Source organism: Elephantulus edwardii, unplaced genomic scaffold (assembly GCF_000299155.1).
Source record: "Elephantulus edwardii isolate Elephantulus edwardi_28Jun2011 unplaced genomic scaffold, EleEdw1.0 scaffold00166, whole genome shotgun sequence".
NCBI classification, from domain to species: Eukaryota; Metazoa; Chordata; class Mammalia; order Macroscelidea; family Macroscelididae; genus Elephantulus; species Elephantulus edwardii.
The window spans coordinates 2,699,051-2,711,417 of record NW_006399916.1 but is presented as its reverse complement, the minus strand read 5'-3'; the positions used below and the strand labels follow the sequence as shown (position 1 = coordinate 2,711,417).

The 12,367-nt window shown below is 39.2% G+C and overlaps 1 protein-coding gene and 1 pseudogene across 1 annotated transcript in view; both read left to right on the top strand.

Annotated features, from left to right (window-relative positions):
- RYR2 (ryanodine receptor 2 (cardiac)) overlaps nt 1-12,367 on the top strand; it is an 814,526-nt gene that overhangs the window by 611,592 nt on the left and 190,567 nt on the right. Inside the window, exons 72-73 of the mRNA XM_006895387.1 lie at nt 4,766-4,936; nt 6,171-6,230. Of these exons, the coding sequence (XP_006895449.1) occupies nt 4,766-4,936; nt 6,171-6,230 (231 nt within the window). The remainder of the gene's footprint in view (nt 1-4,765; nt 4,937-6,170; nt 6,231-12,367) is intronic.
- Nucleotides 7,051-9,038, top strand: LOC102853380 (annotated as a pseudogene).

The window sequence follows — 12,367 nt, the reverse complement described above, 5'->3', positions numbered from 1 at the left end:
AGATATAAGTCCCTTATCTGACATGTCATTACCAAACACTTTTTCCCAGTCTGTGGCTTCCCTTTTTACCCAGTTAGAGAAGTTTCCAGATGCGCATAGGGATTTGATTCTTAGAAGGTCCCATTCATCTATTTTATCTTCTCCTGGTTGTAAATTTTTCTGAATACTTGGAAGACTCTTTACGTTGTGGATTAGGACTAGTAAAGTTCTTCCAAGCTTTTATTGAATGAACATTATAGTCCTTGGCTTTAGTCCTAGGTCCATGATCCACCTTGAGTTGGTTTTTGTATATGGAGTGAGGTGGGAATCTTGTTTAATTCTTCTGCAGATAGTTTTCCTATTTTGCCAACACCATTTGTTAAAAAGGCTGTCATTTCCCCACCTAACTGTTTTTCTCTCCTTGTCAAAAATCAGTTGACCATAAATAGATGGGCTGATTTCCGGGTTCTCAATTCTATTCCATTGATCTATGTGTCTGTCATTGTACCAGTACCATGCTGTCTTGACTACCATCAGTATTTTGCTTGCATGTGATATTAATGCTATTGTTTGATAGTTTCCACATTCAGTTGGATCACCTTTGTGTGCCATTGATTCCTGAGGCCTTATTTTTTGCTAGTGCCTTCAATGGAGCTTCCACTTACTCTCATTACCATTGGCTTCTATTCATATGGTACTTCCTGAAATTTTTCAGTGTCAATCAATTCTTTCTGGTATAGTGAACACTGAAGTGTGTTCCCTCCATTTTCTTTTGCTGTATTCTGAGTCATTTAATATATTGTGCATAGTATCTCTTAATATTGAGACACAACGCTTAAATCTGTTTTTTCAGTTCTTTCAGCTTGAGAAATGGAAAGTGAATTCTTCCCTTTTTATTCTCTAATTCCAGCTCTCTACACATTCCATTAATAGTTTGCTTTATCCTCCTGAGCTGCTCTTTGAAATCTTCTGTTCAGCTTTTTCACTTTGATATGTTTCCCGTTTGTTTTGAGTTCTTAATGCTCCAGTACAAATTTTAGAGTCTCTTCTGTCAGAAGTTCAAGCAGGATTTAGAAGAGGTTGTGGCAACAGGGATATCATTGCTGATGTCAGATGAATCCTGGCTGAAAGTAAAGAATACCAGAAGAATGTTTATTTGTGCTTTATTGATTATGCAAAGGCATTTGACTGTGTAGAGCCTAACAAGTTGATGCTGACATTGAGAAGAATGGGAATCCCAGAACACTTAGTTGTGTTCATGTGGAACTATACCTGGACCAGGAGGCTATTGTGTGAACAGAGCAGGGGAATACTTCATGGTTTAAAATTGATAATGGAGTGTGTCAGGGTTGAATTTTCTCTCTATTCATAATTAATCCATATGCTGAGCAAATTATTTGAGAGACTGGACTCTATGAACAAGAATATGGCATCAGGATTGACGAGGAACTCATCAACAACCTAAATTATGCAGATGATAACACTTTGCTTGCTGAAAATTAGGAGGACTTGAAGCCCTTGTTGAAGAAGATCAAGGAATACAGCCTTTGGTATGGATTTCACCTCAATGTCAAAACAAATATTCTTAACACTGGACCGTTTGGCAGCATCATGATGGATGAAGAGGAGATTGAAACCGACAACAGCTTCATCCAGCTTGAATCCACAATTAACATCCTTGTTACCAGCATTCAGGAAATGAGGAGATGCATTGCACTGGGGAAGTCTAAAGTTAGGGACTTTTCCAAATTACTGAGGAGTAATGAGGTCAGTTTGAGGACTAAGATGTGTCTGACTCAGGCCATAGTCTTTTTAGTTACTTGCTACGTGTCTAAGAGCTGGGCAATGAATAACTATGACAGAAAAGAATTTATGCCTTTGACCTGTGGTGTTGAAGTATTCCATGGATAGCCAGGAGAACAAATGGATATGTTGGAGAGAGTACAGCTGGAGTGCTCTTTGGAGGCAAGAATGATGAGGCTTTGCCTCACATACTTTGATGTGTTGCTAGAAGGGGCTAGTCCTTGGAGAAGGACATAATGCTGGGAAGGATAGAGGGTTGGCAAAGAAGAGAAAGAGCCTCAACCAGTTGGATTAACATGGTAACCATGGCGTGAGAATGGCACAGGATCGAGCAGGGATCAGATCTTTTGTTCATAAGGTCACTATGAGTCATACTCAATTTGACAACACTTAACAACAACAGTCCCTTTCCTGTAGAGCATTTAGTGGATTTGAAATGTGTGCCTTTGGGATTGCAGGTTCTTACCACCAGGCCAGCAGAGCTCCCTCAGATGTTTTCTCTGAAATCTATAGGGGAAGGTATTTCTAGACTCTTCCACCTTCTGATATCTCTAATCATTCCATGTCTTAAGGCAGTAGCATCTATCTACCTTTATCTTTATATATTCATCTTCCCTCTGTGTATCTTTCTCCCCTTCTTTTGATAAGGATTCCTGCCATACGGGGTTAAATCCCACCTTAAATCCTGTATGACTTCATGTCAACTGATAACATATATCCAAACAAAGTTACAGTGAAAGGTGTCATGAATTAGGACCTCATCAGATCTTCTTGAGGGACATGATTCAACCCATGATACTGATAGACTGCCAAACTACCAAAGATGTGGTAAAGGGCAAGAATCTGACCACAAAATTAAAAAAAAAAATTCTATTTCCAGCCACTGCTTGTCTTATGAGAAGAGAGTTATTGTGGGAAATTACTTTCTTCTCTGAAGCCATGAGGCTGACTCATATAATCAATCTGCTTTATTGGGACCTGTGCAGTAATAGAGTCTTAGTTGATCGGTTATTCCCTATTTAGATTTTTAAATGCATGACACTATAAAATATAAAACTAAAAGAAAATATTAGCTTAGACTTTCATACAACTGGTACAGCCTTGTACTTCATGTGGCCATGTCTGAACACACACAGGATATGATGGCTTTTCTCTCCAGATTGATATTACACCTGGAGAATGAGTATGTGTCCCTTCAGGAGATGCTCAGTTAAGGGCACAGATTGAAAGAATATTTTTAATTTGAATCTGGTAGTGATTTTTTTCTGCTTATGCAGCGTACTGTAAATTCATGTCAGTGTTGGCAGACATACAGAGAAAGGGGACCAAGAAGGTCAGCATTTCAATGGGGAGAATGACCATGCTTCCGGTGTATCATCAGCTGCAGATAAATGAAAGGTCTTTGCATATCCCTTATATAAAAGTCCATTTACCTATTCATCATTCTGATTCAATAATCCTCAAAAAACACTCTAAAATCACTGAAGTGCCTTCAGATAAGACATTTATGAACATAGACGAATGGTAGCAATTCTTCCTATAGTAGAGGACAAAACTGGAAAATAATAGATTTACACTCAGTCTTTCACACACTGACATTGAGTTGTAGCTGTTATAACTGACCCTCCAGTGAGTTTTCTAGGTTAAAATTGACTCATAGCTGACCTTTCAGCAGGTTTCCAGAGGTTAGAAATTGCACAGGAGGAGATTGGTCATCTTTCTCTTATGGAACAGCTGGTGGATTTGAACTTCATACCTTTGGGTTAACAGTGCAACTCCTGAACCAAAGAGCATTAAAGTCATAATTTTAATGCTTTATGTTTTGGACATATTTTGAAGGTTAAATTATTGCTACAGAAATTAAACAGGCACAGAAAGTAGACATAGGAGAATTAGTTTCATTTTGACATTACAGTATGCTTTCTAAATTGTGAGTGGAATTTATTACCTGGTGAAAATTAGACACTCAATTGGGATGATGCTTGACACTACCATAATCCTTAGCAGCACCCCACGGAGAGCATTGAGATAGCACGGAATGTTTGGTTATAATAACTGTGTGTATTTTGTACACCAGTTAATCCACTGATTAATAATTTATTATCCCTGATTTATTAGAGAGATTGAGGCTCTGGGATGACAAACCATCACCCAGAAAGAAAGCAAAGAAAACTCAAAATTGATTCAAAGCAGAATCAAATATAACTTCCAGCAAAACTTTATACCAAATAAAAGGAGAAATATTTTATAAGGGTATTAACAATATAGGCATATAAGCTATTATATATAAATATATAGTATATTATATACTAACATATTCATATCATCATATATTTATAACGTATAAGACCTCTAGAATATGTAAATATATATTTGGTTTATTAGTCGTTAGAGAGTGGCACTGTCAATCCAAAGGCAGATGGTTCAAATCTACCAATTGTTCCATTGTCAAAAGATGGGCAGGCTTCTCCAGTGTGATTTATACTCTGAAAATGCTCTGGAGGGTCAGCTATGAGTTGGTTCTTACTCTACAGCAATGAGTGAGTATATATGTATGTGTGTGTCTGTCAAAATATGCATAACAGACATTTGCCAATACAAAGTCGATCTTTCATTTTTAAGATGTTTAGCATTAAACATTATAAATGTTAAAATTCAATTTTAAGCATTGAAAATTCTAAAACTGTAATTTCTCAGTTTCCTCTGCTTCTTTTAAATACAGTGTGCAATTTCCTTGTAAAAATTTCATAGACATGGATATTAGTAAATTGAATGACTAGGAAATTGAAGGATGGGGCTTACACTGTTAACAAAGAAAGAGAAAAAAGTATTCTCAAAATATGATACTTTTCAAAAACAAAAAGTGGGGAAACCAAAACAAAAATGAGGGAGGCCGAGGCCTATTCTGTTAGCCTCCCTGGGGAGCATGCTGAGAGTTTGAGCAGTGGGGTCCTAACTCACAGCACTTGTCTACTCCCCTCAGGCAGCGGTGTCTGACCAGGAAAGGAAGAAAATGAAGCGGAAAGGAGACCGATACTCGATGCAGACCTCACTCATTGTGGCAGCTCTAAAGCGACTCCTGCCAATTGGTCTGAACATCTGTGCCCCTGGGGATCAGGAGCTCATTGCTCTGGCCAAGAACCGATTTAGCCTGGTAAGTTTCCTTTCCAGGCCAGTGGTTATGACCCTTCAACCTCTAAACTCTGCAGAGTCTCAACTCCTTTCTCTCAGAGCTCTTTCAATATGCAGTCACAGCGAACATCTTACTAAGCAGTATTTTTTTTCCATAGGCCCTATGACTCAGATACAGCAGCTGGCTATTTGTTTTCAGAGGCCATTATTTCTAAATTATGCTATTCGTCTTTAGGAGCTAGTGGGGAATCAAACAAAAGCCACAAACAATTCACTGAGAGTAAAAAAGTGAATTTAATTTGAACTCCTATATAAGATTTTTGATGGGAGATGCATTCAGATTTCTAAAGAATGATTTACAGTGTTTAAAACATAATGTATTATGCTTCCTGTACCATAGGTAGAGTGTTGATTTTAAAATAAGCAGCACCTTCCTTTTGTGACCAACAGATTTAAGTTCTCAAGATTGATTTGTTCTGTCTGCTTCATAGTTATAGAGATTGAGGATACAATCTTTAAAACTATGTACTGGAATTGGCATTTTTATATTTTGTAAGGTGGAGAGCAATGCTTCCCCCTAACATCCATAGAGAATCTTTGAGCCAACTCCTTGTACAAACTAAGTTTGGCATTCCAGAAGAGTACAGATTCTTTTGTGTAGTTCTATTGACCCTTTTCTCAGAATGGGTACACAGATCCACACTCCGCACTATGATTAGAGCATGGAATTTATAACTAGTTATTGGTAGAATGCAGATGTATTTGTCTTTTGTCCCCAAGGGAATCCATATTTCTTCTACTCTTCTTGTTATGAATGAAGAATTTGAAATTAACTTCTTCTGAGTCTAAATGCTCATACCATGGATGGTTGTTTCATGTTAGGTCCATATTAAGAGGATGTTGAAGGAGAGAATGCCCAGTATTTGTAGAACATATTTGGAATTTACAAATAGATTTGTTTTAGAAATATACTATAGCAAAAAGGAGAGCTCTGGTAGCCTAGTGGTGAGGAGTTGCACTGCTGACACAAAGATATGTGGTTTGAATCTACTAGCTACTCTGCAGAAGAAAAATGAGCAGTCTTCTCCCATGCAGTTTATTGTCTCTGAAAACCCACTGGAGGGTAAGCTAAGAGTTAGCTCTGACTTGAAAACACTTAAAAACAACATAGCAAAAGATATTTGCATTCATTGTACTATTTTATGACCATTAGTACATTATAAGACTTCTTTTAGGTAACTTTTATTTCTTGACAGAAAGACACTGAGGATGAAGTGCGAGACATAATCCGTAGTAATATTCATTTACAAGGCAAGGTAAGCTAGCTGTGTTTTATTCTAATGTACAATTAATGTGTGTGTGTGTGTGTGTATTTTTGTGTGTAGATCTATACATGAGTATAGGAATTGTGCTGCCAACTCAAACAGTTAAAATCTAGCATCTGCTCTGAGGAAGAAAGAGGAAAAGTCTCCTCCCATGCCAGTATTTCTCTAAAATATAATAATATTACCATAACAATTAATATAGTAAAAATAATATTGTTTGAATCAGTTATTGTTAGAGCTACAGAGCTGCACTTCCTCCTTTTCTCAGAACAGCCACTGGAATGATCAAAGCATAGGAAGCAACAGCTATAACTCTGTTTGTCTCTATAAGGGCTACAGAAATATTCCACCTTCCTTTCCCAGGAATAACTATCTATGACCCCAACCTGCTTTCTTACCTTGTAAACAACAGCTGCCTACAGCCCCCCTGCCCAATTTCCTTGTGAGGTAATATAAAACTCTCCTCTAACTTTAAGTAGCTGTTGGATTCTCCTTTAGAGTTAGCCTGGCAGTTACTCTTCGATAATTTTTCTTTCTTGGCCTGAAATAGGTTTTGTCCATCCTCAGCGACCTTACCATTATTATACAAGTTGTTGTTGTTATGTGTCATCAAGTCACTTGTAACTTATAGTAACCCTATGTACAAAAGCCTAAAACCCTGCTCTATCCTGTGCCAATCTTATTGTCTCTGACATACCATTACCTCAGTCACTGAATCAATCCATCTCATAGAGGGTCTTCCTCTTTTGCACTGTCCCTCCACCCTCCCAAGCATGATGTCCCTCTGCAATGATTGGACCCTCCTTTCAACATGTCCAGAGTATGTCAGACAAAGATTCAGAATTCTTGCCTCCAAGGAGTAAGTAGCCTGATTTCACCCTCTCTAGGATAAACCTGTTTGTCCTCTTAGCAGTCTGTGGTATATTCAATACTCTTCTCCAGCACCACAGCTTAAAGGCATCTGTTCTCCTTATATCTTCCCTAGTCATTGTCCAGCTTTATGATTCAGAGCACCTGTATCAGGTGCACCTTAATCTCCAGACTAACATTATTGCTCTTCAGTACTTTGAAGAGGTCCCAGACAGAAGATTTTCCCCAGTGCAATTCGTCTTTTAATTTCCTGGCTGCTGGTACCAAGAGTGTTGCTTGTAGAGCCAATATATTTCTTACAAACCCTTATATTACAAACTCCAAATAGAATAAATAATGCATTGTTTAAAGTAGTTCATCAGAGTGTCTGACATTGAAAACCTCCTATGATTAATTAGAAATAATAAAGCTTGGAAATACCCTTTGTATCATTCAGCTTAAGGACTTTGGAATAAAGAGGCAGGCTTGCCAACAATTTAAAAATTTACATTGAATATTTGTGAATTAAATATACATTCTAAAGAGTAATTAATATTTTAATGGCTAAGGAGGAGAGCTTCTAATTCAAAGATGGAGTTAATTTCTATGAAAGAAATTAATTTACCAAAGAGGAATTGTACATTTAGAAGAGAAATATGGATAGAAACCAAGGTAACATCTAGACAACTAGATTAAGAATTGTCAGAGTTTTGTTGTTTTTTTAAAGTCTAATTGTTGTTGTTAAGTCTAATAAGCTTTTATTTATTTGGACCTTTTTTTTCATACATCTGAATAAATCATTCATTTGTTTCTAGAACCTGTCATTTAGTTTAAGAGCAAAGATTTATTATTTAAAACGAATCTGGTTTTGTTTTCGAATCTCATCTCATTGTGTATGCATGTGTGTGGGCATGCATGGGCAACATGTCTGTAGCATATGTATACATATGTTTATAAATACTGCATATAACAAATTATGACTAGTATTGAGAAGACTAGGAATTTCAAAACAATTGTGCTCATGAGAAGCCTACATCTAGACCTGTTGAAAGAAGCTGTTGGATGCAAGGTGGCCACCGGGCGTGCATGAAGAGGACTTGTGGACTCGGATAGAAACGCAAGGGGCGGCCTGGCAGAGTGGAGACGCTCAGTGCAGATTGAGTCAGGCACGTGCCAGGACAGCCCCAAGAGACCGTCCCAGAAGCCCACGCTGCCTTCTGCCGCACGTGTTTCAACACGACACCAAAATCCAAGCTCGGCAAGAAAGTTTCCTTAACCAGAACTGCCAAGAAGGCTTGGAATTAAAACAGAACCTAATTGAAGAGCTTCGGAAACATGTGGACACATACAAGTACCTCTTAATCTTCTCCATGGCTAACATGAGGAACAGTAAGCTGAAGGACGTCCTGAATGCCTGGAAGCACAGTCAGATGTTCTTTGGCAAAAACAAGGTGATGACGGTAGCCTTAGGTTGAAGCCCATCTGATGAGTACAGAGACAGCATTGAGCAAGAAGCTGAGGGCTGAAGTTGGTCTCCTTTTCACCAGTCGCACTAAGCAAGAAGTGAATGAATGGTTCACTGAGTTAACAGAAATGGACTTCCCCCGAGCTGGTAATGAAGCACCTTTCACAGTGAGCCTGGATCCTGGGCGCCTTGGAGCACTTTACCCACTCCATGGAGCCACAGCTGAGGCAGCTGGGCCTGGCCACTGCCCTTGTGAAAAGTGTGGTGATCTTGCTGTCTGACTATGAGGTATGCGAGGAGGGCCATGTGCTGAGTCCAGAGCAAGTGTGTGTCCTAAAACCTTCTGGTTATGAGATGGCTGAATTCAAAGTGACCATCAAGTACATGTGGGACTCAGTCTGGATGGTTTGAACAGATGGACAGCGATTTGCCTGAAGAGTGCAACTGAGTCGGAAGAAGAAGAATCAAAGGAAGATGACAACTGACTGGGATGCTCAGAGTGGTGACCTCTGGCACTTCCCATGCCTCCCCTTGGTAGGATCAGCAGGACAGTGGCACTGGCTTGAGAGAACAGTTATTTCTTCTGTTATATATGAAGATAAGGAAGAGTGAAAGGGAGTGCTATAAAGAGTTCATCTGCAACTACTCCCTATGGACAGCAAAAGAAACTTTTGATACAAAAAGAAAAAAAAAAGAAGAAGAAGAAGAAGCAGCTGTTGTCCAAACAAAACAAAGTAACACTGCATGGTCTAAAATATATCAGGATTGTATCCTTTCTTCAGTCTGCATGCAGATAAAGAATTTGAGAAACTGGACTATATGAAGAAGAATGTGATAACAGGATTAAAACAGGTCTCATCAACAACCTACACTGTGCAGATGGCACAGCCTTACTCACTGAATGTGAAGACAACTTGCACTTGCTGCAGAAGATGAAAGACTACTTCATTGTGGATTCCATCTCAAGATTAAGAAAACAAAAAACCCTTATCACTGGACTCATAGGCAACATCATGATAGATGGAGAAAAGATTGAAGTTGTCAATTATTTTACTTGGATCCACAATCAACATCTATGATGGTTGTTGTTATTTTTGTTGTTACTATTTAGTGGCATCCACTTCCTAAACAACATGCCTCTGGAAACTCTATGAACTGTGATAAATTGCAATAGTTATAGAAAGGCTTCAGTCCTTTTCTTCATAGGGTTGCTATGAGTTGTGCTCAACTTGATGACAATCAACAACAACAACATTGATGGCAGCAGTCAAGGAACCAAAAGACATATTGCATTATACTGTCATAAGCTTCTTCAAACACTAAAGAGCAAGGATATCAGTAATAAACATGAATGTGCACCTGGTTCAAGCCATGCCATTTTCATTTGCTACTTATGTATCTGATAATTGGACAGTGAATAAAGACCAAAGAATCAGTACCTTTGAATTGCTATGTTGGTGAAGAATATTGAATACACCATGGGATGCCAAGAGAACAAACACATTTATCTGGGAACACGTCATCAAAATATTCCTTAGAAGCAAAAATGTGGAACTTAAATGCTTTGGGTATAGTGTTAGGAAACAGGATCATGTTTGGAAAAGTAGAGAGCCAGTGAAAGAGAGGAAGACCCCCAACAAAATGGATTGACACAGAGACTGCAACAATGAACCTGAGCAAGGTATAGATGATGAGGATGGTATTGTATAGGCAAAATTTTGATCTTTTGTTCATAGGTTTGCCATGAATAGTAACGAATTAGGTGGCACCTAATAACGATAACATAATATTTGATTTGTTCAGTACTATGAAAATATATGGAGAGAGGTATATATGAAAGGTGAGATAACACAATGAAAATTATTGAACATTATCATGAATATCATATGCAAGCAAATTATTTCTGAAGATCATCCAAAAACAGCTAGAACAGTACATTGCCAGAGAACTGCCAGAATTTCAAGCTAAGTTTAAGAGGCTGTGGCACCACGGATATTGCTGATATCTGAATGCTTGATGAGAGCAGAAAATACCAGAAGAATACCTATACATGCAAAGCTATTGATTAGCTCAAAATAAATTATGTCCGACATTAAGAAGAATGAGAGACCCAGATGTAAAAATAACAAGTGCCAAGTGGGGACAGCCATATTTGACCTTGACCAGCTTCACAAAGTGAACTGTCCCCATTAACAGCATCAGTAACACCAAACCAATTCCCATCAGGTCAGACAATTCCCCCTGCCCCCATGCTCTCTCCCTTACTTCTTTATACTCATCTCAGCACCAAACTTACTGCTTTTCTGGATCCAAAAATCCATTGTAATATCTCACAGACCATACAGAATCATATTAGGGGATTCAGAAGTTTATGATGCAGATTAATAATAGAGACTAGTCAAGACAACTCCCAAAATGTGCATGCAGGCACCTCACACTCAAGCCTTGCACCTTCAGGCCAGTGGTTTCCTAGTTCTCAGTCCTACCAATATTGGCTGTCCCCTTGTCAATGTCCCATCTCACATCAAGTCTCCAGTTAGGCTGTAGGTGTTTCTGCCATAGGTGGAGCAAGAGCAAGAGGGGCACCCTACATTGTCTTGCTTTCTCTTCAGAGAAGACGGAAGATCTGTCTGCCACTCATTCTGGCTTGCTCAGTTCAATCCCCTTGTGAATAGGCTAGCACACCCTATTTCCATATTTCTGACAATCTACATAGCAACTTCTCTCTTTAATAATTACTTCAGCATAAAATAGACAATCCTTTCACTAGGAAAAACGATTTTGAATGATAAACCTTAATTTTACTCATATAAAACCTATACCTAGACCAAGAAGCAGTTGTCTGGACAGAGCAAAGGAACATTGTTGTTGTTGTTGTTGTTATGTGCCGTCAAGTCATTTGTGACTCATAGCGACCCTATGTACAACAGCCCTAAACCCTGCTCTATCCTGTGCCAATAGCACTGCCTCTGACACACCCATCCTGATTACCCCAGTCACTGAATCAATCCATCTCATAGAGGATCTTCCCCTCCTGCGCTGTCCCTCCACACTCCCAAGCATGGTGTCCCTCTCCAAGGACCTGTCCCTCCTTGCAACATGCCCAAAGTATGTCAGTCAGAGCCCTATAATCCTTGCCTCCAAGGAGTAGCTTGGTTTAGCCCTCTCCAGGATGAATCTGTTTGTTTTCTTGGCAGTCCATGGTACATTCAATACTCTTCTCCAACACCACAGCTCAAAGGCATCAATTCTCCTTCTGTCCTCCGTAGTCATTGTCCAACTCTCTGATGCATAACAAGTGATTGCAAAGACCATGGCCTGTATCAAGCACACCTTAGTCTCCAGAGAGACACCGTTGCTCTTGAGTACTTTAGAGAGGTCCCTAACAGCAGACTTTCCCATCGCAATACTTTTTTTATTATTTCCTGGCTGCTGGTGCCAAGACTGTTGACTGTGGAGCCGAGCAAACTGAAGCTGTGAACAATCTCAATCTCTTTGCCATCCAGCCTGATGCTACCGATTGGTCCAGTGGTGAGAATCTTTGTCTTCTTGACATTGAGCCTCAGTCCATACTGAAGGCTGCAGTCCTTGACCCTCTGCATCAAGTGCATGAGGTCCTCCTCAGTTTCAGCAAGCAGGGTTGTATCATCTGCATAACACAGATTGTTAATAGATCTTCCACCAATCCTGATGCCACAATTCTCCTCATAGAGCCCAGCCTCCCGGATAATCTGCTCTGCATACAGGTTGAAAAGGTATGGAGACAGGACACATCCCTGGCGTACAGCCTTCCCAATTTTGAACCATGCAGTGT